Consider the following 26,926-nt stretch of genomic DNA (forward strand, 5'->3'; position numbering starts at 1 on the left):
AATAATCATATTTTAATTTGCAATTTAGTGTTAATTAAGCAATTTAACCTTTAATTACCAATACTTTAATACATTCAGTCTCAGATTTCAAGAAGAATGATATGGAGAAGCAGATCAGTCTGATGACTAAGGTGGCCGATCTCAACAGTACCATAGGTAAGCGCTTTTCTGACATTTATTCTTTTACTCTATTTTTATTCATATGCCCAAACGAAATACCGTACCTGCCTCCTGATCTTTAAATATCATTTTGCATTTTTTTTAATCCTAAAATTCTGGATTCTGCGCTGATTAACTTTATTTATTTATTTAACTTGCTTATATAGCGCCATTAATTCCCCAGAGCTTTACAGACATCATCTTCACTGTCCCCATTGGGGTTCAGAATCTAGATTAGCAATTAGTATGTCTCTGGAGTGTGGGAGGAAACTGGAGTTAATGAACACAATAACGGGGAGAACATATAAACTGAAGGCAGACTCAATGCATAACTTCTTGATAAAAAACTTTAAAAAAAATAATAATAAAAAACTAAAGATTTGTTTTTTTTTTTACTTTTCTAATTTTCTGTATACGGATTTATAATAAAAAAAGGAGCTGATCACTATAAAGGTACCGTTATATAAAAATATTAGCAGAAAATATTACCGTAGTCTTAAAAAGAACTTAAAGTGGTGGTCCAAAACTAATGTTAATTTATTTCTAAATGTCTGTATTTAATGCAATATAATGTCTTTTCTAATATATTGTACTTTAACTGAAAAGTCCCTACCATTCCTTCTATGACCTATCTGCTTCATATATTTATTTTTTTTAACTCACGGTTTGATGATGTTTTGCTTGCGAAATCCCCACTACATGCTGGAATACTCAAACGAGAAGTCATTTGTCATATAAGTCATATTCACTGCCACAGCTGCCTTCTGAAACAAAGTGCCATCAGTGATGTCTGTTTTGCGGGAGGGCTGGTCAATTTTTTTTCCTGCTTGCTGCATTCTCTCCTTACAATGCGCACTGACAGTGCGCTCTCTTGTCAGGTTGTTACTTCTCATTAGAGTTGGAGAGTGGAGTGCACTGTCACTGTGGATTGAAAAGTAATATCGCACAGTGAGCAGGAATCCTGTACTGAGCATGTGTTGGAATTGAGAACCGATGAATACTCAGAAGAGCAGGGACTAACCCTTCCCCTGGTGTGATAATGCTTTGTTTGAGGGTGGAGGCACAGGTTGCAGCCTGTGCTCCCTAATGATGTCCTGTTTGAGCGTCCCAGCATCCACCGTGGATTCTCAAATGAGACGTCATCAAACTGGAAGTAAAAAAAATAAAACAAAGCAGTTAGAGACAGTAGAGAGGGAACGGTAAGGATGTTTTCATTAAAATATATTAGAAAAATGATTTGATCATTACATTAAAAAGTTTCACATTTAGGATTAAAATTAATGTTAGTTTCGGACCACCCCTTCAAGGATAACCAGTAGAGAATCACTTTAGCCACTTCAGAGTCAGGGTATATTGGGCCTTTAGGACATAGGGTAGCAGTGTTTAGTATATATTACTTTAAAAGTCATTACTTTTTTTCTTTGATTGGGATATTCATGATTTTTACCCACATCAAAAACATATATATAGATCTAATGTGGCTACGCAAAAATTTAGAAAACTAAACACAAAGTTCTTCGTTAACATTATGGTCATAATATATGAAGCCCACTGCCACGTCACGGCGAGCCTCTTGGTGGGTCCGTAACTTTAGAGGTGAGGTGCTGTGCGGCGACCAGTGCTGAAGTGATACTACACCGACAGAGGGAGTGACCCAGGTCGCCCCAATGCAAACTAGGCAGAACCCCCTTTTCTGTCTCCTACTAAAAATACCAAGTATATAAAAAACAGTGATGTCACAGGCTATGCAATGCATGAAAAAACAACAATCTGCATGGTAAGTATAAATTTGGCCTATGGTCAAAGGAGTATTCCCATTTCTATAAATGGATATTGCTGGATAGCACTTGGATGTACAAGCCATTTTGCAATTTACTTGTTATTAAAATGTATTGAATATGAATGACCACAATGGCGCTCCTGACTAGCCTCTTCACCCAGCGGCAGGTAATCCGATCAATCCACTTGACGCTACAATTTCATTTGTTATTAAAATTTTGCAGATATTAACACTTTTCTTTTGTTTATAGCTCGTTGACCGACCAATGCTGCTGAACAACAGAACATAATCAGTGCTTACAAGATCTTTTATGTTGAGCTTGTAAGCACTGTGTTGAAGCTGGCCAGGATCTCTAGAGTACACTGTTACCTCTAAACCTCAGCCATATTCAGCGCAGTGCTTAGAAGCTCTAGACAGCAGCAGTGGACGGTCTCCTAGGCAACGGGCTCTAAACTAAAGAAAAGTGTTAATATTTCAAAAATGGTAGCAAAATTTCCTAAGAAGTAAAAAGCAAAAGTGCTTATTTTTACAAGCATTGTCTGACAATATCCACCTAGGAAAAATGGGAATAACCTTTTAGGGAAAAAAGGAAAAGAAGCTTCTATAGAACTAGTAGTGATGAGCAAACGTGCTGGGATAAGGTATTATCTGAGCATACTAACCGAGTGTCTTCGGCGTGCTTGAATATTATGTTCCAGTCCCAGCGGCTGCGTGTCTCACAGCTGGTCAACAGCCTCTACGCAGGCAGGGATTGGCTAATAAACAGAACAAACAGGAAATCCCCGCATGTGTTGCAGCTGTCAAACAGCCACGAGACATGCAGCCGCGGGGACTCAAACATAGTTTTCAAGCACCCCAAAAACACTCAGTTAGCACACGAGCATGCTGAGATAATGCACGTTCGCTCATCACTTAAAACTACTGTAGATACGTCAATTGGTCGACTATTTTGACCGCTCCGAATGATAATATCCTATAAGTGAGCGCCAACTGGAGCTGAAGCTGTGGACACGTTCTGCTTTATTTTGCAGTGAAATTGCAAGACTTACTCAAGGCCAATGAAAAGCACATTAACAAAACACTGGGTAAGTTGCACACTTAGGCGCACATTGTTAGGTTACTTTTTTCTGTTGCTTTATGAAGACACTAATGTTTTTAGTCCTCTATACATTACTATGTTTTACTAAACCTCCATAAGTAGCAGATATACGTGTCACCTCCAATCTAGTAGTCACACGTGTACCTATTTAATATTTGCTATAGTACTGTTGTTGATGTGAGGCTAATACTATGTCACAGATTATATGGACATTAGGCACCATTGTCCTTAAAGGGGTTGTCCACCTTTGGGGACTTTTTTTGTTACATAAATGAATGTAATTGGGGCTAAAAATCATTTTTCAATTTGGTCTCATTAAAATTTTTCTACCGTTTTCCTTTTATATCATCTCTATGACACCGCTTATTACAAAATGAGGTAACGTGGTCGGCCACATTGTCTTTATTTTGTCAGATGTGCTGGGTACATGATTTGTGCCACTTCCTATGATATTAGTATGTCAGGTTCTCCTCCTGCTCTTTCCTTAGACCGCACAGCTCTCCGGTTCATATAATGGCTGCTCCTGGAGGAGCATGTGACCAGACCGATGCATCAGACTTGTCCAATTGAAAACCTCCCATGAGAAAACAGCTTTTCTATTGGAGGAGACTGATGGACGGGTCTGGTCACATGCTCCTCATCAGCGACCATTGTATGGACCAGAGAGCTGTGCGGTCTATGAGGAAAACTGCGCTAACAAGAGCAGGAGGAGAATGGGTCATACAGTACCTGTATAATAGTAAGTGCCAAAAATCATGTCCTCAACACATGTGCTAAGATATAGACAATGTGGCCGACCCCGTCACCTCATTCTGCAGCCGGCAATAGTCGATGTAATACAGCAGCCATAGGAAGGAAACTGTGCAAAATTTTTAATGAAACCCAATTCCAAAAATGTTTTTCGTAGGCCCAATTGTATGCATTTAAGTAAGTAAAAAAATGTCCACAAAGGAGGATAATCCCTTTAAATTGAAAACCTCACCTGTGGTCTCATCTTCTGTTTATTAAAACTAATTTTAAAAGGATCATCCAGTCACCAAATATTGATGATCTATCCTAAGGATAGTTCATCTATATGAGATAATTGAGAGTTCCACACCCGGCACCACTGATGATCAGCTGATACAAGCCCTGCGGAAGCCAGCTGTAAACGCATTGAACAGAACTTCACTGCACAGCTGCATTTGTGGCGCCCCTGAGGGTTCAGTCGCCACAGAGGTACTGCACCGCCTCCTGAGGTGTGGTACCCCACTATCCAGGTAAGGTGGAGACACCTGACCACACTCCAGCACCTGCACCCAGCACAGTCACTTTAGAATAGCGGAGCACCCTGTAAGTCAGCTGCTTTGGTTCACGAAGGGTGCTGGGGAAGCGGGTGGAGCTTAGACTGCACAGAGAGCAGAAGAAGATTAGGAAAGGGTCAGTTAGAGAGAGAAGATCCCCGGAGAGGGATGGAGCGGAAGCAAGTGCAGCAGCAGACTGTTGTGAGTCCGGAGCTGTTGGCACGGGAAAGAGCAAGAGAAAGCCTGATTCTTCAGAAGGGAGATAGATTAGTACAGAACATGGGGAGAAGAGAACTGAGGACAAAGGTGAGAGCAGAGCCCTTCCTTAAGTTAAAGAGCATGGTTCGGAGTCCGGTATCCGAAGTTGTATGGATGCTGATGGTCCTACAGCAGAAACCGGAGGAATGGAAGTTGTCACCACTTTATTCCCACCTAAGACTCGGGGGCACGATAGCAACGTGTGTGAGCCGGGACCTGATAGTAGGAAGTCAACGAAGTGGGCTACAGCTGTCTGCTGTACGAGTGGAGTTCCAAGTAACATCTGGAAGGAGGAACTTGAGTTTAATTCACAACTACAAGTACTTCAATTTAGGCGCTAGTGAGGAGACGTTCAGGAAAGGCATATGTTGGAGGAGTGCTGGAAAAGTGTACTCTGTCTTGCCTGGGAGTTGGCTGAGCCCCTGACCTGGAGGACACGGCACCGAAGTGGGCATCTGTATGCGCAACAGACTGTGAAAAAAGCCTTGGAACTACAAGTCCTTGTGTCCTCCACTTATTCCTGCGCCACTCATCTAGCACTGCTACATCTCTGTGCCTAAAACTGCACCATCTACCTCAACACCTATTACTACTGCCTTGGGACTACAGCTCCACCTGTGGGGAACTCCAACATCATTGCTGCACCACACCATCTGTCCTAGAGAAGCTACCCTGTAGCGCTGGTCAAACTGACCAGAAACCAAAGGTGGCGTCACGAATCATCTCAATAACTTTATCCCCATCACTCTACCTCTTTTACATTGACTGCCTGAGGCCACGGACCGGGTCACTGCCACTGTGACATCTCCCATTGAAATCAACGGGCCTGGCACCGAGTACCCTACTGCCTCCGGGGTGGGTCAATTTTGGCATCACGAACAGGATGACGAAGCCCGGTACCACTGGGTCCTGTGTGCTGAAGATTTATTACATTGGATATTGCTGAAAATGTGCAAAAGAACCAAAATGATAGACTGTAAAATGGACTCTCAAAATGGCCACCGGCGCGATGAAGAAGGGCGTGACAACATGGGTGGCCCTAAGAAAAGAGAGTGCGAAATGTCCTGGGCCTCCCCTGCCTGAACTTTTATGCAACAGCAACATGGCCCACCCCCAGAGGGGTTCGTATACTGGCTTGGTATGGAGGAAGAGGAAGGAGGCGCCACCCCAGGAACGATGAGCAGAGCTGTGAGGTGGGAAGGGAGCCCAGAGAGAAGCCAAAATGCCAGGACACCATGATAGAAGGAGGACGGAGACCTGAAGAGTGCGAGGAAGAGGAGCTTGCCTTCCCCGGCGCACTAGTTGAAGGCTCCAGCCCCGCTTCCGTGATGGACCGTCAGCAATTAGAAGAGGAGATCGCTATGCTGAACCGCAGTCTGCGGCTGAAGCAGGAGGCTCTGCGGACCTTGGATCGGCAGCGCACCCAGGAGGGGCCTGCAGAAACGGTACCTCCACCACCGGTACCCGCCGCCGCTTCATCAGTTCTCCCCCAGGCAGCACCTGTGAAACCTGCGGCCACTGCGATGCCATCGGCAGCGCTCGCCATCACCTCCACGCCGCTACCGCTGCTGGCTGCTGCCTGCCAGGAGGAGTTACCTGAGGGCCCGGAAGCTGACTGTGAAGCAGAGACTGTGTTCCTGCCCGAACCAGGCGCGGCCGCGCAGGTCCCACCGAAGGCCTCAGCAGACCTTGAACCAGCACCAGCTCCACTCCAGTCGCCGCCCGCTGACAAGGCAGCTCCAACAACTACCGCTGCCACCGGCTGCCGCCCAGTACCTGCACTGGAGCCAAAACATCACCGGGGAATGGCACCCAAGGGGGGTATCCTAGAACCTGCTCCTATACCCACGTTACCGTCCACCGTGTGCAACAGGCTGGTGCTCCTCATGGAACAAATGGAGGAGTTGTGTTATCAATTCCAAGATGCTAAGCTGACCGCAATAGAGAAGTGGAAAATGTCCCTGTGGAAAGGAGAGCATTTAGTGAAGCCGCGTCCCCTCCGGCAACCCCTGATCTCCACGGAGGAGAAAGCTGATAACAAGATGACACCATTGGCTGGTATGACCGCAGTTTCAACGGCCTGTTCGGTAACCCCTTCAGTACCGCCAGCTGTAATGTCGATAACTACTGCATTATCTACAACTTCAGTTCAATGCAACCCTAAAGTGCAGGAACAAATTACCCAAACCTTGGTGGAGGAACCTTAAAGGGAATCTGTCACCCTTTTTTTCCCCTATTGGCTGCCGGCATAGACATCGGGGGCTTATCTACAGCATTCTGTAACGCTGTAGATAAGCCTCCGATGTAACCTGAAAGACAAGAAAAACACGTTATATTATACTCACTGAGGTGGGAGGTCCGGTCCGATGGGTGTTGCGGTCCGGTCTGGCACCTCCCTTCTTCATGCGATGACGTTCTCTTTTCCAGTCCTGAAATGTGTTATGAATGGGTCACCGAGGAGGAAAAAACCTAAACATGCTAAGTCCAGAAAAACCAGAGAGGTTGGTAACTAAGCAGATTTCAGATCCCTGATCCTAACCACACAACTAGCAGCAGCCGTGGAGCGTACCTACGATGAACCTAGACGCCTCGTCACGGCCGGAGGACTAAATAAGCCTAAAGCAAGAAAAGGGGAAAACTAACTGCCCCAGAGCAGACCCCAAAGGAATAGACAGCCCCCACACATGTATTGACGGTGAAACAAGATGAAAACACAAACAGGCAGGAAAATAGGCTGAGCAAACGATGGGGCCCAAACTAACTAGAAAGGAGAGGAAAGGAAAGACACTGTCTGCAATCTGCCCAAAACCCTACAAAATAATGTCCAACACTTCTGATAACAAAATTAACCCTGAAGTCACTAGACTTCTCCACTATATCAGCACTCTGAAATATTCTGAGACAGAGCAAAAAAGAGGCCAATCTAATAAGGGACAAAAAGCAAATAAAGATATATAAGAGTGGAAATTCAGCACAGCCCCAGCCGGGGCTGGCTGACCACACAAAAAACTGAACAGAACAACAAAATCAAGTGTGAACATTAGCAGAGAAACTTAGCTTGAGCTGACTGGAACAGAGCTGAGAACCAAGACCTGACAAGCAGAAGGAATCACCAGCACCAGAGTAGGGCGTCAGCTGTCTTAAATCCAATCTGAGATTCCTGAGGTCCAATCATCATCCTCATTATCAGGTGGCAGATCTCTACTGATTAAATCAGCCTCACTACCTCCTGTTACCACCAGAGGGATCCTGGAAGGAGAACTCACAACTGGTAGACCAGAAAATGAACTCACAACAGAAATGGCTCCGGCGCAGGCGCATTGCTCTGCCCTGTTGAGGGCAGAGCAGGATTCTGCAATGCGCAGGTGCCAGACCTCTCCCGACACCTGCGCACTGCAGGACTCTGCTCTGCCCGTGAGTATAATATAACATGTTTTTCTTCTCTTTCAGGTTACATCGGAGGCTTATCTACAGCATTACAGAATGCTGTAGATAAGCCCCCGATGTCTATGCCGGCAGCTAAAAGGCCAAAAAAAGGGGTGACAGATTCCCTTTAACTGCTGGTGGGTGTTACCTTGCATCACAGATTTCCCCTACCAGAGATTCGTCATCCCCGCATTTCACCATGCAAGCGACAAAAGCCTGATGCTTAAGGCAAAGCTAATCAGGAGGACTGAACTGAACTGTTACCCAGGAGGGTATGAGCACCGTTGTGCCCTCAACATTTGCTTCTGTTTTCTTACCTCAGTTTGGCATTAAAGTGCTCTGATACAGAGACTGAGCGATCATGAACTTGGAGTGATCCAAAAACTTTGCTGTATATAGTTTGCGCCTCTTAAGGTGCTCTCTCTTGGTTTTACTCGAACCTCAACAAAGGACTACCTCAGACCTGAAGTTCTGCTTCAGCACCAGGGACACTGCAAGAAATCCCGGCTGGGAGCGGTGTCCAGCACTTGCAAGAATTATTGCTGTTTTACCGTGAAGTCTTTTATATTGAGCCTTATGAAAGTGTTTGTAGCAATGTTTAGCTATCTGATTAGGAACAATGTTTAATAAAAATGTGAAGTTTTGAATAAAAATTTGAATCCAGGTGATGAACCAGGGTCAGCGTTTGTCACCAAGGTAGCACTTCAGGTAGTAGTAGCAATTGTAAAGTTATCTTAGGTAACGTTTAAAGAAAAATGCCTCTCTTAGGAGATGTTTTATAGTAATATAAGTAATGTTTACTGCTGGCAGCACTGTTAAAATAACATTTTGTATGTTCCTTATGTAACATCATTTGTTTCACTTGCAGCCCACGGACGTGCTATGTTTAACGGGGGGGCATGTGGCACCCCTTAGGGTTCAGTCACCACAGAGGTACTGCACCTCCTCCTGAGGTGTGGTACCCCACTATCCAGGTTAGGTGGAGACACCTGACCACACTCCAACACCTGCACCCAGCACAGACACTTTAGAATAGTGGAGCACCCTGTAAGTCAGTTGCTTCGGTTCACGAAGGGTGCTGGGGAAGAGGGTGGAGCTTAGACTGCACAGAGAGCGGAAGAAGATTAGGAAAGGGTCAGTTAGAGAGAGAAGATCCCCGGAGAGGGATGGAGCGGAAGCAAGTGCAGCAGCAGACTGTTGTGAGTCCGGAGCTGTTGGCACGGGAAAGAGCAAGAGAAAGCCTGATTCTTCAGAAGAGAGATAGATTAGTACGGAACATGGGGAGAAGAGAACTGAGGACAAGGGTGAGAGCAGAGCCCTTCCTTAAATTAAAGTGCATGGTTCGTTCGGAGTCCGGTATCCGAAGTTGTATGGATGCTGATGGTCCTGCAGCAGAAAGAGGAATAGAAGTTGTCACCCACTTTATTCCCACCTAAGACTCGGGGGCACAATAGCAACGTGTGTGAGCCGGGACCTGATAGTAGAAAGTCAACGAAGCTGGCTACAGCTGTCTGCCGTACGAGTGGAGTTCCAAGTAACATCTGGAAGGAGGAACTTGAGTTTAACTCACAACTACAAGTTCTTCAGTTTAGGCGCTAGTGAGGAGACGTTCAGGAAAGGCATATGTTGGAGGAGTGCTGGAAAAGTGTACTCTGTCTTGCCTGGGAGTTGGCTGAGTCCCTGACCTGGAGGACACGGCACCGAAGTGGGTATCTGTATGGGCAGCAGACTGTGAATAAAGCCTTAGAAATACAAGTCCTTGTGTCCTCCACTTATTCCTGCGCCACTCATCTAGCACTGCTATATCTCTGTGCCTACACTGCACCATCTACCTCAACACCTATTACTACTGCCTTGGGAATGCAGCTCCACCTGTGGGGAGCTTCAGCATCATTGCTGCACTACACCATCTGTCCCAGAGAAGCAACCCTGCAGCGCTGGTCAAAGTGACCAGAAACCACAGGTGGCGTCACGAATCATCTCAATAACTTTATCCTCATTACTCTACCCCTTTTACACTGACTGCCTGAGGCCACCGACCGGGTCCCTGCCACTGTGACATCTCCCATTGAAATCAATGGGCCCGGCACCGAGTACCCCACGGCCTCTGGGGGTGAGTCACATTCATTGTTTAGTGGCAGCTGCCGGGTGCTGCAGAACAGAAGAGGCGTCTGGAATGTCACAGGTAGGAGGAAGTTCGCAGTGTTCCGGTCTAGTGGCCACAAACTACTAACTTGACCACTGGTCCTGGATCCTGCAAATATTTTTGCTCAACTCTATCAGCCACACCTTTCTAACTTGAGGTCCTATAAGGCTATGTGCCCACGCAGTTTTTAGGTGCTGTGGATTTCTCCCCACGGATTTTGTAAAATCCACAAGTAAATCCGCAGGTCAAAAGACCTGCGGTTTACCTGCGGATTAGCCTGCGGTTTAGCCCTGCGGTTTCACACCTCATAATGGATAAGCTGTGAAACCGCAGCGGAATCCACACAAAGAATTGACATGCTGCGGATTGTAACAGGCAGCAAATCCGCGCGGAAAAATCCGCAGCATGTGCACTGCGTTTTCCAGTTTACCATTGAAAACAATGGTACTGTACAACGCAGCAGAAACTGCTGCGGACCCGCAGGGCCAAAACCGCTGCGGATCCACAGCAGAATCCACACCGTGTGCACATAGCCTAAGTCCTCTTTCACACTTCAGTTTTTTGACGTCAGGCAAAATCCGCCACTTTTTCCCCCATTGATTTGCATTAGTGGCGGATTTTGATTGATGGTCGTCCGTTGGGTCCGTTTTTTGATGGATCCGTGAGAATTTTATCGGCTCCCGGGCGGACCAGACGGACACTGCATCATTTTTTTTGGTTGACGGTCCACTATTTTTAACTGCGCATGCCCAGAAGGTGAAAACCGGGAGAAGTTTTAACCATGCAATGCCATTCCGGGAGCCAATAAAATTCTCTCTCTCTCTCATCAGTTTCTGACCTTGCGACGATGGAAGGCCTCTCTCTCTCTCTCCGATCGGCATCTGACCTCGCGACGATGGAAGGCCGCGAGATCGCGGCAATGGAAGGCCGCGAGATCGAAGGTCGCGAGATCGTGGCGATGGAAGGCCGCGAGATCGCGGCGATGGAAGGCCGCGAGATCGCGGCAATGGAAGGCCGCGAGATGGAAGGCCGCGAGATTGTGGCGATGGAAGGCCGCGAGATCGCGGCGATGGAAGGCCACGAGATGGAAGGCCGCAAGATCATGGTGATGGAAGGCCGCGAGATCGAAGGCCGCGAGATTGCGGCGATGGAAGGCAGCGAGATCGTGGAGATGGAAGGCCGCAAGATGGAAGGCTGCGAGATCACAGCGATGGAAGGCCGCGAGATCGAAGGCTGCGAGATCGCGGCGATGAGATCGCGGTGATAACCTCGCCTGGAAGGCCGCAGTCACTTTAAATCACGCCGCTTTCCATCTTCCACGGATCCGTACTACAATGTGGTCCGCTGTCATCCGTACATCTCTAAACGGAGACGGATCCGTTGTTTTGAACCTTTGGCGGATTTCAGCTGACCGCCGTCGACGGAGGTATGAAACAGGCCTAAGTGAGGGTTTTGTTATTAAGTAGGAAAGTGATCATTTTTATAATTATGCATATTATCATTATTATTTCTTTTTAACTGCTTGTGTCTCACGTCTCTATATTCCCCTTCATAGAGAAAATCTGCACGACGTGCCCTGTTGGCTGGTATACGATTGGTTCTGCTTGTTATTATGTCTCTGGGCAAGAAATATCCTGGGATTTGGCTCGTGAAGAATGCTACAAAATGTCCTCTATCCTTGTAATGATAAAGGACAAGACTGAATCGGTAAGAGCTAGATACAGATGGCACTTAAATATCTATCTATTATCTATCTATCTAAAAAAAATAAAAAGTAAGAGCAGCACTAGTAATTACAGGTTGGGTGCAGAGCCCCCCAGGTAACCACCAAACAACAAGTAGAAATTCAGAGATTGGAGGCAACACACCATTCAGAGTGGAAAACAAACTTCTGTTTAATGGTTCAGTTCATTAGTGAGAACCTTTCTCAAGCATGCTCTCTCCGTGACTATCCATGTCAGAAAGTAGAGATCCAAGGTGATTGTCATGGCTCCAGACTCTGCTTTTTCCCCTGCACGCTCTGGCCGGCGTGCTCCTGCTTCTCGGCGCGTCCCCGCGCCCGGCCTCCGACTCCCCCGGCGTCAGGCACCCAGCGCGCAGCCTCCTGGGTAGTCTGACGCCCTGGCCCCGCCCCCAACATGGCGGCGCCCACCGCTATTTATGCTCAGCGTCTCCTCAGGTAAGACGCCTGGTTATCGTATGCGGTGACGCCTGTCTTGTGCAGCGATCACTGTGTCCTCAGGCCCCTTCTCATTATCTCTGTCTGCACTGCCCTTTTTACCTCTGTACTCCTCGCCCTGGTCCTCTGTCTTCTGCCTCGGTACTCTGCCCTCCGTGCTTCCCTGAGACTTCCTGCCTCGCTACCCTGTCCCTGCCACCTTCTCTCCCACTCCGTTCCCTTCCTGCCGTTTGTCATCCCTTTTTGCCGTGTACTTCATTGTACTTCTTTTTATTGCAGCCTCCAGTCCTTGTCTTCCCCCTGGCTCTCCAGTCTTGTTAGGTCTCCGTGTGTCTCGGTGTCCAACTAGTCTGATACACCTGTGCCTCCTCACCTGTTTACTACCCCCTGTCGCCCCTTTGGTTCTGGCTGTCGCGGTTCTACCCCCTAGGGGTCTGTCCCTGACGCTCCATGTATAGGGGGCGGTCCACACCTGGGCACTCGCCCTCGGGGCTCTGGAGCCGTGACCCAGAGGGTCCACTCTCAGGTAAATTTGTCTTTCCTCTTTTGCACAAGTATCATCGCAACAGTATAACCAGGCCATGGACCCCGCTGGAGCCACGGCTGCTCAAAAAGAGTTAGTTTTTCTTCGGTAGAACCAGACGCGCATGATGTCCTTCATGAAACTATGGACTCGCGTCTCTCCGCCCTCCAGTCTTCTGACCCTGGTAACGCCGCCCAGTTGGCTGGCTTACAAAAAGAATTGGCTCAGCAGTGAGACACCCAGTCACATATCCTCAGCTACATGGCTTCGGTGGATGGTCGGTTGCTCGCTTTGCACTCGGCCGCATCTGCTCCTCCTATCACGGTTTCCCATCCTCCTCCGCGTTTAGCCAAGCCACCCCGGTTTAGCGGTGACCCCAAATCATGCCGGGGTTTTATAAATCAGTGCCGTCTCCATTTTGAGCTGCTGCCCCAGCAGTACCCTACAGACTGAGCCAAAGTGGCCTTCATCATTTCCCATCTAGAGGGGGATGCTTTGGCTTGGGTCAATCCTCTCTGGGAGCGTGATGACCCGGTAGTCACTCAGCTTTCCGTTTTTCTTGTTACTTTTCGTCGGGTTTTTGATGAACTGGGCCGTTTAGCCTCCACCACTGAGGCTTTGTTTAATTTATGCCAAGGTTCTCTAACTGTGAGCCAGTACGCTATTCAGTTTAGGACCCTCTCCTGAGACTTAGGCTGGAATAACGAGGCCTTGGTGGGCGCCTTTTGGCGAGGCCTTTCAAGCCGTATAAAGGATGAGCTCGCTGGCCACGACACCCCAACAATTCTAGAGGATTTGATCTCTTTAGCCACTCGAATTGATCTCCGGTTTCAAGAGAGGGCCAGGGAGAGAAGGGTCTCTCGTCCATTTTCTTCTGTCCGCAGGCCACCCAGTCCTCGACCCATGAGCCTCCCTTCATCTCCAGCGCCCAAACCTATGCAGGTGGAGCGCATAAAGCTCTCTGACCAGCGTCATAAGGAGAGGAGCCTCCATGGTCAGTGTTTCTACTGCGGTAGCGGTTCCCATCTCATCTGAACTTGTCCAGAGCGTCAGGAAAACTTCTCCACCTAGGCCAGGTAAGAGAGGCCTCCCTAGGTGTATGTGATACCTCTCTCCCCCACACTTTGTCTGTCCTCTTGCATGTTGGTGGGAAGCGGGCTTCCCTGGTGGCCTATGTGGACTCGGGTGCCGCCAGAAATTTTATAAGGCTAGAAGAGGTTAATAGACTTTCTGTTCCCGTGAGGGCCTTGCAAAAACCACAAGTTCTCGCTTCCGTAGATGTTCGACCTCTGCTAGAGACTGTTAATCTAGTTACTCATGAAGTAGAGTTACAGGAAGGGGCGCTGCACAAGGAGAAAATTACGTTTTACGTCTTAGCAGGAATTTCTCATCCTATCCTGCTAGGTCTTCCTTGGCTGCGGCTCCACGAGCCCACCTTATATTGGCATAGCGGCAACGTCTTGTATTGGGGGGAGTCTTGTCAGACTCGGTGTCTGCTGTCGGTGCGTCCCGTAGGTATCCCCCTTCCTTCCCTTGTTCCCCCTGGATTGCCATCAGTGTACCATGATTTTTTGGATGTTTTTGACAAGAAAGAGGCTGAGACTCTTCCTCCACACCATCCCTACGACTGCCCCATTGAGCTCGTTCCTGGTACCACCCCGCCTCGTGGAAGGATTTATCCTCTCTCCCCGGAAGAGACCCACGCCATGTCTGAATACATCCAAGACAACTTGGCTAGAGGCTTCATTCGGAAGTCTTCGTCCCCTGCTGGAGCGGGCTTCTTTTTCGTAAAGAAGAAGGATGGATCCCTGCGCCCGTGCATCGACTATCGTGGCTTGAATCAAATCACGGTGAAGAGTAAATATCCACTCCCACTCATCTCTGAGCTTTTTGATCGCCTGAAGGGGGCACGTGTGTTTACTAAGCTGGATCTACGAGGAGCCTATAATCTGGTTCGCATACGCTCCGGGGACGAGTGGAAGACTGCGTTTAACACGCGAGATGGACACAACGAGTATTTGGTTATGCCCTTTGGGCTATGCAACGCCCCTGCCATATTCCAGGAACTCGTGAATGATGTCTTTCGAGATCTCCTCTACTCCTGTGTCGTAGTCTACCTGGACGACATTGTGGTCTTCTCCCCCGATCTGGCTACCCATCGTCGAGACGTTCGCCAAGTTCTTCTACGTCTCAGAGAGAACCACCTTTTTGCCAAGTTAGAGAAATGCCTCTTTGAGCGAACTTCGTTGCCTTTTCTTGGTTACATCGTCTTGAACTCAGGATTAGAGATGGATCCCGAGAAAGTCTTGGCATTTCTCAATTGGCCACGTCCACTCGAAGTTAAGGCAATTCCGCGGTTTTTGGGTTTTGCCAATTATTACAGGCAAGTTATCCCTCATTTCTCTTCTTTGACAAAACCCATCTCAGCTCTTGTCCGCACAGGAGCCGATCCCAATCACTGGCCCTCTGATGCAGAGGTTGCCTTCAAAGCCCTGAAGCAAGAATTTGCTAAGTCTCCTGTACTCCATCGCCCAGATGCCAGCAGGCCATTCATCCTCGAGGTTGATGCATCCTCAGTGGGAGCTGGAGCAGTTCTTCTGCAGAAATCATCCTTGGGCCGCACTCTCACCTGCGGATTCTTTTCTAAGGCTTTCTCCGCTCCCGAACGTAATTATGCGGTTGAGATAGAGAACTCCTGGACATAAAGATGGCTCTTGAGGAATGGCACCATCTTCTCGAGGGTGCCCTCCATCCGTTCATCATTTTCACGGATCACAAGAATTTGGCCTTCCTTCAATCTGCCCAGAGGCTCAACCCACGTCAAGCCAGATGGTCAATGTTTTTCGAAAGATTTGACTTTGAACTCCACTTCCGACCCGGGGAGAAGAATATCAAGGCGGATGCTTTTTCACAGTCATTCCTGTCTGTCGACAAGGAGGAGGGTCCAATCCATCTCATCGACCCTACCAAGATCCTTACCGTGGCTCCATTAAGCCTAGTCTCTCCACCATCTGGTAAGACCTTTGTTCGGAGTGGAGACAGATTAAAAGTTCTACGCTGGAGTCACTCATCTAAATTCTCCAGACATGCTGGAGTTAAAAAGACTCTCTCGCTTGTCTCCTGCCGTTACTGGTGGCCTTCGCTTCGCAAGGATGTCCAAGATTTCATCGCCTCCTGTCCATCTTGCGCCCGGAACAAGGTTCCTCGACATTCTCCTGTGGGACTCCTGCATCCGTTACCAGTACCGGCCAACCCTTGGACTCATATTGCCATGGATTTCGTCACTGATTTGCCTCCCTCTTCTAGATGCACGGTGATATTGGTGGTCGTGGATCGATTTTCCAAAATGGCTCATTTCATCGCTCTGCCAGGTCTGCCTACCGCTCTTGAGTTAGCGAAGATCTTTCTGCTTCATGTTTTTCGCCTCCATGGTTTTCCTCAGCATATTGTCTCAGATCGAGGGGTCCAGTTTACCTCCCGTTTTTGGCGAGTTCTCTGCGGATTACTGGAGATAACATTGGATTTCTCCTCAGCCTATCACCCTCAGTCAAATGGTCAAATCGAGAGAGTCAACCAGGTGCTAACATCTTACCTTCGGCATTTTTCCAACGCTCATCAGGACGACTGGGCCTCTCTTCTTCCTTGGGCGGAATTCGCCTACAACAATCATCCAAGTGAAGCTTCCTCCAAATCTCCCTTTTTTGTGGTTTTTGGTCAACACCCCGGGGCATTCCTCTTCCTGTAACCCCCACCTCGGGTGTGCCAGCAGCGGATTCCTTATCTGTGGACTTCTCTCAGATTTGGAGGGAGACCAAAGTGGCTCTTGAGAGTGCCAGTCTCAGAATGAAGCGGTATGCCGACAAGAGACGGCTAGACGTTCCCCCGTATCGCCCTGGGGAAAAGGTTTGGTTAGCTTCTCGGCATATCAGGTTGAAAATTCCCTCCTACAAGTTAGGTCCACGTTACATTGGTCCTTTTGAGGTCTTGAGTCGCATCAACGACGTGGCCTACAAGTTGAGATTACCCGCCTCACTAAAGATTCCCAACACTTTCCATGTATCTCTCCTTAAACCTGTGTTTAACCACTTTCATTCTGCACCTTCTCAAATCTCCCAATCATGTAGCTCAGATAACACCTTTGAGGTACGGGATATTTTGGCTATGAAGACTGTTAAAGGAAAGACTCTGTTTTTGATTGATTGGAAGGGTTTCGGCCCCGAGGAAAGATCATGGGAACCCCAGGAGAATATTTATGCTCCCCGCATTATGAGATGGTTTCTCTCCAACGTTAGGAGGAGGGGGCGTAAAGGGGGGGTACTGTCATTGCTCCAGGCTCTGCTTTTTCCCCTGCGTGCTCTGGCCGGCGCGCTCCTGCTTCTCGGCGCGTCCCCGCACCCGACTTCCGGTTCCCCTGGCGTCAGGCACCCAGCGCGCAGCCTCCTGGGTAGTCTGACATGCTGGCCCCGCCCCCAACATGGCAGCGCCCACCGCTATTTATGCTCAGCGTCTCCTCAGGTAAGACGCCTGGTTATCGTATGCGGTGACGCCTGTCTTGTGCAGCGATCACTGTGTCCTCAGGCCCCTTCTCATTATCTCTGTCTGCACTGCCCTTTTTACCTCTGTGCTCCTCGCCCTGGTCCTCTGTCTTCTGAGACCATAGAAGGAAAGTTCTGCTCCAGCTGCTATTAAAATCTTCTTTAATGAAAAACCATTAAAACATACAATGGTGAAGACTCTCCATATAACCTCACCACAACAGAGATGACAGGCTACGCGTTTCGACCAGACGGTCTTTGTCAAAGCCATGTTTGAAATTTGCCTTAGATTAGACATATATATGTAGCTTAACGAATAAAACATCATATAAAAATCACATGATCACATGAGCCAATCCAATTGGACACATGTAATAAAATACAAAAGCGACATAGAAAAAAAAAAAAAAAATAAAAGGGGAAATTCAACAATAGTGCAACAATAGATCATGTCTTTTATTGAGACCGTTTGGATGTCTAGTATTTAAATGGTATATCCAAAATGCTTCCCGAGTAAGGAGACATCGCCTGATGTCTCCCCCACGGGATGACAGCTTTACTTTTTCTATTCCCTGAACTTTAAGGTGAGATGTATTGCGGGCGTGGCAATCAATAAAATGTTTGGAAACTGCTGAGACATTCCGTATAAAATTATTTGTATTGCTAATATCATTTAAATGTTCCCTTATTCTTATTTTTAGCTGCCTCGAGGTGCAACCAACATAGGATAAATCACATTGTTCACAATTAATTTTATACACTATGTTGCTAGAATTGCAATTGATATAATTTTTTATTTTAAAACATGAAGTATGATCATTATTAGTGAATTCCTGAGAAATTTGGGCATATTTGCATATTTTACAAATGTTAGCACCACATTTGTAAAAGCCCTTCACCGTTAACCAGTTTTCTTTAGGCTTGTGATGTGTTAGTGAAAACATGCTGGGGGATAGTATACTCCCTAAAGACGGTGCTAAATTCTCACCCTCCCTTGCAAATCTTGTAATGTCATTCTGGGAAATGGAATATATATATTCCACTGCCAACCCTTTTTCAAAGCAATTAATCTGGTATGGTAGATATATCGATGATACCCTCATCATTTGGGGTGGAGATATTTCTGCCATACCAGATTTCATAAAATATATTAATTCTAATAACTATAATATCAAATTCACGCATAACTACAGTTCTAACAATATTGCATTTCTGGATTTGTGTTTGAGTGGCACAGATGGTGCGGTCATTCATACAAAAACGCACCATAAACCATACAGTGGGAACACGGTGCTACATGCAAGGAGCAGTCATTCAAAACATACAATCAGGTCAGTCCCTGTTGGTGAATACACCAGAGTTAAACGTAATTGCAGCTCAGAGGAATCCTTGCAAGAGGAATTTGCACATGTTACCAATAAATTGACAAATCGCAATTATCCAAAATGGACCCTAATTAGAGCACAAAAAATAGTGCAAACCAAAGATCGAAATGACTTGCTGGCATCAAGTACAGAAGGGAAAAAAAAGGCAATAACTATGGGAAAAAAACCCTATATATGTTTCCAGTATAGCCCGCAATTCACATCTATAAAAAATATTGTTCACAAGTTTCTACCCATTCTGCACCAGGATAATGAATTGGTTAAAATTTTATCATCAGGAATTAATGTGGTGTCAAGAAAAGCACCGTCTTTAGGGAGTATACTATCCCCCAGCATGTTTTCACTAACACATCACAAGCCTAAAGAAAACTGGCTAACGGTGAAGGGCTTTTACAAATGTGGTGCTAACATTTGTAAAATATGCAAATATGCCCAAATTTCTCAGGAATTCACTAATAATGATCATACTTCATGTTTTAAAATAAAAAATTATATCAATTGCAATTCTAGCAACATAGTGTATAAAATTAATTGTGAACAATGTGATTTATCCTATGTTGGTTGCACCTCGAGGCAGCTAAAAATAAGAATAAGGGAACATTTAAATGATATTAGCAATACAAATAATTTTATACGGAATGTCTCAGCAGTTTCCAAACATTTTATTGATTGCCACGCCCGCAATACATCTCACCTTAAAGTTCAGGGAATAGAAAAAGTAAAGCTGTCATCCCGTGGGGGAGACATCAGGCGATGTCTCCTTACTCGGGAAGCATTTTGGATATACCATTTAAATACTAGACATCCAAACGGTCTCAATAAAAGACATGATCTATTGTTGCACTATTGTTGAATTTCCCCTTTTTTTTTTTTTTCTATGTCGCTTTTGTATTTAATTACATGTGTCCAATTGGATTGGCTCATGTGATCATGTGATTTTTATATGATGTTTTATTCGTTAAGCTACATAGAATCATACAATCATAGAATCGTAGAGTTGGAAGGGACCTCCTGGGCCATCTGGTCCAACCCCCTGCTCAAAGCAGGATTCGCTAAATCATCCCAGTTAGATGTCTGTCCAGCCTCTGTTTGAAGACTTCCATTGAAGGAGAACTCACCACTTCTCGTGGCAGCCTGTTCCACTCATTGATCACTCTAACTGTCAAAAAGTTTTTTCTAATATCTAATCTGTGTCTCCTCCCATTCAGCTTCATCCCATTGCTTCTAGTCTTTCCTTGTGCAAATGAGAATAAAGTTGATCCTTCTACAATGTGACAGCCCTTTAGATATTTGTAGACAGCTATTAAGTCTCCTCTCAGTCTTCTCTTTTGCAAACTAAACATTCCCAAATCCTGCAACCTTTCCTCATAAGACAGGGTTTGCAGACCGGTCACCATTCTGGTCGCTCTTTTCTGAACTTGCTCCAGTTTGTTGATGTCTTTTTTAAAATGTGGTGCCCAAAATTGGACACAATATTCCAGATGAGGTCTGACCAAAGAGGAGTAGAGGGAAATAATGACTTCACGTGATCTAGACTGTATGCTTCTGTTAATACATCCTAGAATTGCATTTGCCTTTTTTGCTGCTGCATCACACTGTTGACTCATATTCAGTCTGTGATCTATTAGTATACCCAAGTCTTTTTCACATGTGCTGTCACTTAGCCCTATTCCTCCCATTCTATATATGCTTTTTTCATTTTTATTGCCCAGATGTAGTACTTTGCATTTCTCCCTGTTAAAAACCATTCTGTTAGTTGCTGCCCACTTATATATATGTCTAATCTAAGGCAAATTTCAAACATGGCTTTGACAAAGACCGTCTGGTCGAAACGCGTAGCCTGTCATCTCTGTTGTGGTGAGGTTATATGGAGAGTCTTCACCATTGTATGTTTTAATGGTTTTTCATTAAAGAAGATTTTAATAGCAGCTGGAGCAGAACTTTCCTTCTATGGTCTATGACGTTGGTCTGCACGGAGCTCCGAGTTTCTGCGCTTGATCTCTGGTGAGCTGGCTATTTCTTTCTATTTCTATTTGGACAGTTTTGGACTGCCGTGCTCCCATTGATTATCTCCACTCTGATTGAGAAATATTTATAACCCACCACTCACAGATTATATGTGCTATATTCTTATGCAACATAGACATGGATGTTGCTAGAGACCGATCCAGAAAGGTTGCGCAGGTGTTCTCTGATCCATCTAATCAGGGGGTGGCAGACCTAGACAAAAGTCTCAACAAATTTGAAAAGCTGCTTATATTGGAAACTAAAATCTGGTGGGATCATGCCACCTTAAATAACTATATTGCAAAGGGCATGATACCAAGAGGTTTACGTATAAAAAAACTGCCTACTACTGTTTACTCAGATGAGTTTAAAAATGAATGGAATGCTATATTGAGCAATTGTTCGGCAAATTTAATGAAATTAATAATAAAATATGAAGATCAGAAATTGAAGGAAATACAAGAGGAATTGAGTCTATTGAACATTTCAATGGTGGAATACAAAACATTACCACAATTTGACTCTTCAGTGACTGCTGTGAACAAAAAGGTGTCAACATTGGAAGATGAAATTATGGATAGAAAGAAAAAAAAGTTCACAAGAGACTTGAATGACTATTCTACCAATATGGTGTATGAATGGGGAAAATGGAAGGGTCTAAATAGAACCCCAAAATCTATCTTGAAGCAAAGCCATGTTCACAATAAGCGCAGAAACTCCACCAGAATTCCAAGATCTCATGTTTCCTTCACTTCATCAGAGTTGGATTCTTCTGACAATTTTTCAAGCATATCTGATGTTTCATCTAATGAGATCACTCCAGGTGCATCCAGACGTAATCTTCATTATTCAAAAAACGTCAGAGGCGTGGAGGCAGAAAACACCGGAGGAACACAAGGAATTACAACTCGGAGAAAAAAATATTGGCACCAATAAAAAGCTGCAATAATGTCCTCAATTTATCTTCAATTATTCTAACCAAAGAACAAACCCAAATATTATCATTGGGTCTCAATTTTGTCCCTGATCGAGATTTTGATCTGTTTTCCACCATTATGGACGTTAAGAAATTTATTCGCAATTTGACAGTTAAAAAACATTTTTTTGACATTGATAATTCAGATTGTGTCCCTCTATCTAGTCACCCCTCAGATGCTAACAATGAGTTTGTGGACATGAATTTTGAGGAACAGTTAGCACTGGTTACTCTGCAGGATCTAGACGAACATTCCCTTTCCAGCAATGATCAATGTGAACAGACACATGCTTTTGAGACAAAAAATCCGTATTTTTACCCAGTGCAAACGAGATCAGGTTGCATGGAACAATTTCAGGATATGGTAGAGAGGGATTTGCTCCATTTATATGATCAAATGAAATCCAAAGATAAATCAAACAACAAAAAAATTTTTTTCAAATTATCAGCACAAAATCCTGCAGGATTTGAAAAATAATGCTGATTTAGTCATTAAAATGTCAGACAAGGGAGGAATGGTAGTGGTATTGAATGCCACTGATTATTATCAAAAAATGATGGAATTATTATCAGACAGTACCATCTATAAAAAACTACCGCATAACCCGTCAATAAGATTTAAGGAAATAAGTAGTGCTCTAATAAAGGAAGGTTCCAGTTTGGGGATTTTAACAGCTAGTCAAGCAGAATACTTGGAGGTAAAAAATCCCATTTTGCCAATAATACATGGGGTCCCCAAAATCCATAAATCTGAGGGTATTCCACCTTTGCGCCCAATAGTATCGGGCATTGGCTCAAATAATGAGCATTTATGTCAGTGGGTAGATTCACTGTTACAACCTTTAGTGCAGCGTACCCCGGGATACATCAGGGACTCCAAACAGGTTTTGGGGGCATTCTCAAAAAAAACTTGGTCATCCAAATATAGTTGGCTAACTTGTGATGTTATTTCATTATACACGTGCATTTTCCATGATATAGCCATACGAGCATTACAATTCCATTTTGTCAAATACAGCAATTTTTCATCTGAGCTGCAAAATTACATTTTACAAGTAGTTGCATTTCTTATGTCACATAATTTCTTCACGTTCAATGGAGAATTTTTTTTGCAACTTAGAGGAGTTGCAATGGGAGCTAAATTCTCACCCTCCCTTGCAAATCTTGTAATGTCATTCTGGGAAATGGAATATATATATTCCACTGCCAACCCTTTTTCAAAGCAATTAATCTGGTATGGTAGATATATCGATGATACCCTCATCATTTGGGGTGGAGATATTTCTGCCATACCAGATTTCAAAAAATATATTAATTCTAATAACTATAATATCAAATTCACGCATAACTACAGTTCTAACAATATTGCATTTCTGGATTTGTGTTTGAGTGGCACAGATGGTGCGGTCATTCATACCAAAACGCACCATAAACCATACAGTGGGAACACGGTGCTACATGCAAGGAGCAGTCATTCAGAACATACAATCAGGTCAGTCCCTGTTGGTGAATACACCAGAGTTAAACGTAATTGCAGCTCAGAGGAATCCTTGCAAGAGGAATTTGCACATGTTACCAATAAATTGACAAATCGCAATTATCCAAAATGGACCCTAACTAGAGCACAAAAAATAGTGCAAACCAAAGATCGAAATGACTTGCTGGCATCAAGTACAGAAGGGAAAAAAAAGGCAATAACTATGGGAAAAAAACCCTATATATGTTTCCAGTATAGCCCGCAATTCAAATCTATAAAAAATATTGTTCACAAGTTTCTACCCATTCTGCACCAGGATAATGAATTGGTTAAAATTTTATCATCAGGAATTAATGTGGTGTCAAGAAAAGCACCGTCTTTAGGGAGTATACTATCCCCCAGCATGTTTTCACTAACACATCACAAGCCTAAAGAAAACTGGTTAACGGTGAAGGGCTTTTACAAATGTGGTGCTAACATTTGTAAAATATGCAAATATGCCCAAATTTCTCAGGAATTCACTAATAATGATCATACTTCATGTTTTAAAATAAAAAATTATATCAATTGCAATTCTAGCAACATAGTGTATAAAATTAATTGTGAACAATGTGATTTATCCTATGTTGGTTGCACCTCGAGGCAGCTAAAAATAAGAATAAGGGAACATTTAAATGATATTAGCAATACAAATAATTTTATACGGAATGTCTCAGCAGTTTCCAAACATTTTATTGATTGCCACGCCCGCAATACATCTCACCTTAAAGTTCAGGGAATAGAAAAAGTAAACCTGTCATCCCGTGGGGGAGACATCAGGCGATGTCTCCTTACTCGGGAAGCATTTTGGATATACCATTTAAATACTAGACATCCAAACGGTCTCAATAAAAGACATGATCTATTGTTGCACTATTGTTGAATTTCCCCTTTTTATTTATTTATTTTTTTTCTATGTCGCTTTTGTATTTTATTACATGTGTCCAATTGGATTGGCTCATGTGATCATGTGATTTTTATATGATGTTTTATTCGTTAAGCTACATATATATGTCTAATCCAAGGCAAATTTCAAACATGGCTTTGACAAAGACCGTCTGGTCGAAACGCGTAGCCTGTCATCTCTGTTGTGGTGAGGTTATATGGAGAGTCTTCACCATTGTATGTTTTAATGGTTTTTCATTAAAGAAGATTTTAATAGCAGCTGGAGCAGAACTTTCCTTCTATGGTCTATGACGTTGGTCCGCACGGAGCTCCGAGTTTCTGCGCTTGATCTCTGGTGAGCTGGCTATTTCTTTCTATTTCCTCTGTCTTCTGCCTCGGTACTCTGCCCTCTGTGCTTCCCTGAGTCTTCCTGCCTTGCTACCCTGTCTCTGCCACCTTCTCTCCCTCTCCGTTCCCTTCCTGCCGTTTGTCTTCCCTTTTTGCCGGGTACTTCATTGTACTTCTTTTTATTGCAGCCTCCAGTCCTTGTCATCCCCCTGGCTCTCCAGTCCGGTGTCTCGTTAGGTCTCCGTGTGTCTCGGTGTCCAACTAGTCTGATACACCTGTGCCTCCTCACCTGTCTACTACCCCCTGTCGCCCCTTTGGTTCCGGCTGTCGCGGTTCTACCCCCTAGGGGTCTGTCCCTAACGCTCCCTGTATAGGGGCGGTCCTCACCTGGGCACTCGCCCTCGGGGGCTCTGGAGCCGTGACCCAGAGGGTCCACTCTCGGGTAAATCTGTCTTTCCTCTTTTGCACAAGTAACCTCGCAACAGTGATCGTTTTAGCATGGGTCTAGCAGGGTGAGCAACCTGTTTCTTTTTTGGTGAAGATGAATATAAATCAAGGGTCACCTCCTCATTCTCTTCGTCAGCCCATCCACGGAGGAGAGACGGGACTAAGCTTGTGTGGGTACTAGCCTCTGTTGTGCTCCTACTCCTCCTCATCCTCAACTTTCACATCCTCATTGTTACCCAAAACACGCTGAGGAGATGAATTGAGACTGGGTAGTATCTCCCTGGAGAGGTCTGGCTCCTGCACACTGCAGTATTCTGCTCTGTCCTCAACAGGGCAGAGCAGTGCGCCTGCGCCAGGGCCACGACAGGCAGCAAAGAAGAGGACGGCATCGTATGAAGATGGGAGGCGCCGTACCGGGCGGCGACACCCATCGGACCAGACGCCGGGGTGAATATAATCTAACTAGTTTTTCTTCTCTTTCAGGTTACATCGGGGGCTTATCTACAGCATTACAGAATGCTGTAGATAAGCCCCTGATGGCGGTGCTGGCAGCTCATATTCGAAAAAAGGGGTGACAGATTCCCTTTAAGTGCAATACAGTGAGAAAACACTATTCAAGGTGCCAAATACTTGGAATCCCCCTTAGTAGAGTTGAGCAACTTTTGGTTTTTTAGGGTCGCGTTTCGTTTCGTGAAACCCGACTTTTCCAAAAGTCGGGTCGAGCAAGATCGTCCGATTATAGGGAAAAGTCGGGGTCGTCCCGAAACACGAAACCCAATGTAAGTCAATGGGGAATAAAAGTCGGCAGTGAGAGGAGGACAGGAAACACACCTACAGTGCCCATTTGAATGCCAAAAGCATCAATTTTTCTTACTTAAGCTTGTCAACCTTAATTAACTTCATAATATAAGTTACGCACTGAAAAATGGGGGTTATTTGGCTAAAGTTGTGGGGGGGGGAGGGCTGGCTGCAGGTTTTCATGTGCCCTGGGCGAAAGAGCGCCCCTTTAACACATACCACAACTCATCATGCTCCGATACAGCAGATAAATAGCGGTATAGTACAATGAAAAATACCTCACTTTTTACATCTCATGACGAGGCCCATCTATTTCTCCATACAGAATCATTGGTCCCATATAATGTTTGAAACAGTATATGATGAGCTCCACATAATGCTACAGTATATGTTGGTCCCCATGGATGAAGCTCCACTGTCTTATGGGCCCAAATAATGCTCCAAACATAATGGGCCCCATTTCTAATGCTCTAGTGTATAATGGGCCCTGTAAATGCTGCTCAAGTGTCTGATGTCCACCTTTGGAATGTTCCAGTGTATGGTGGGCCCCATCTATCATTCTTCAGAGTATAGTGCTCCCCAAAAATTGCTGTCCCAACATTGAAAACAATCAAATAAGTCTCTTCGCTAGGGAATCCCTGTACTTGTCTGGACAGGTGCTGTAGCTTGCTTAACAGCTCGCCAGCCGTTCTCACGCCCAGTATGGATTGCACGTGATTGCACAAAGGTTAGAAAGGGTACCGTATCCCTGGATAACATGTATGGATAGCGTACACATTCAAAATATATGTCTATACAGCATGAGGCAGGCTCAGACGGTGTTAGGCCCAGTATGGATTGCACGTGATTGCACAAAGGTTAGAAAGGGTACCGTATCCCTGGATAACATGTATGGATAGCGTACACATTCAAAATATATGTCTATACAGCATGAGGCAGGCTCAGACGGTGTTAGGCCCAGTATGGATTGCACGTCATTGCACAAAGGTTAGAAAGGGTACCGTATCCCTGGATAACATGTATGGATAGCGTACACATTCAAAATATATGTCTATACAGCATGAGGCAGGCTCAGACGGTGTTAGGCCCAGTATGGATTGCACGTCATTGCACAAAGGTTAGAAAGGGTACCGTATCCCTGGATAACATGTATGGATAGCGTATACATTCAAAATA

At 45.2% G+C, this 26,926-nt stretch overlaps 1 protein-coding gene across 1 annotated transcript in view; it reads left to right on the forward strand.

Annotated features, from left to right (window-relative positions):
• The window catches only part of LOC141100437 (C-type lectin domain family 4 member G-like), a 90,126-nt gene that overhangs the window by 40,194 nt on the left and 23,006 nt on the right, over positions 1-26,926 (forward strand). Inside the window, exons 9-11 of the mRNA XM_073588949.1 lie at positions 55-156; positions 2,971-3,024; positions 11,707-11,858. Of these exons, the coding sequence (XP_073445050.1) occupies positions 55-156; positions 2,971-3,024; positions 11,707-11,858 (308 nt within the window). The remainder of the gene's footprint in view (positions 1-54; positions 157-2,970; positions 3,025-11,706; positions 11,859-26,926) is intronic.

The sequence above is a fragment of the Dendrobates tinctorius genome, unplaced genomic scaffold, assembly GCF_039654945.1.
Source record: "Dendrobates tinctorius isolate UK_male_01 unplaced genomic scaffold, ASM3965494v1 ptg000104l, whole genome shotgun sequence".
Lineage (NCBI taxonomy): Eukaryota > Metazoa > Chordata > Amphibia > Anura > Dendrobatidae > Dendrobates > Dendrobates tinctorius.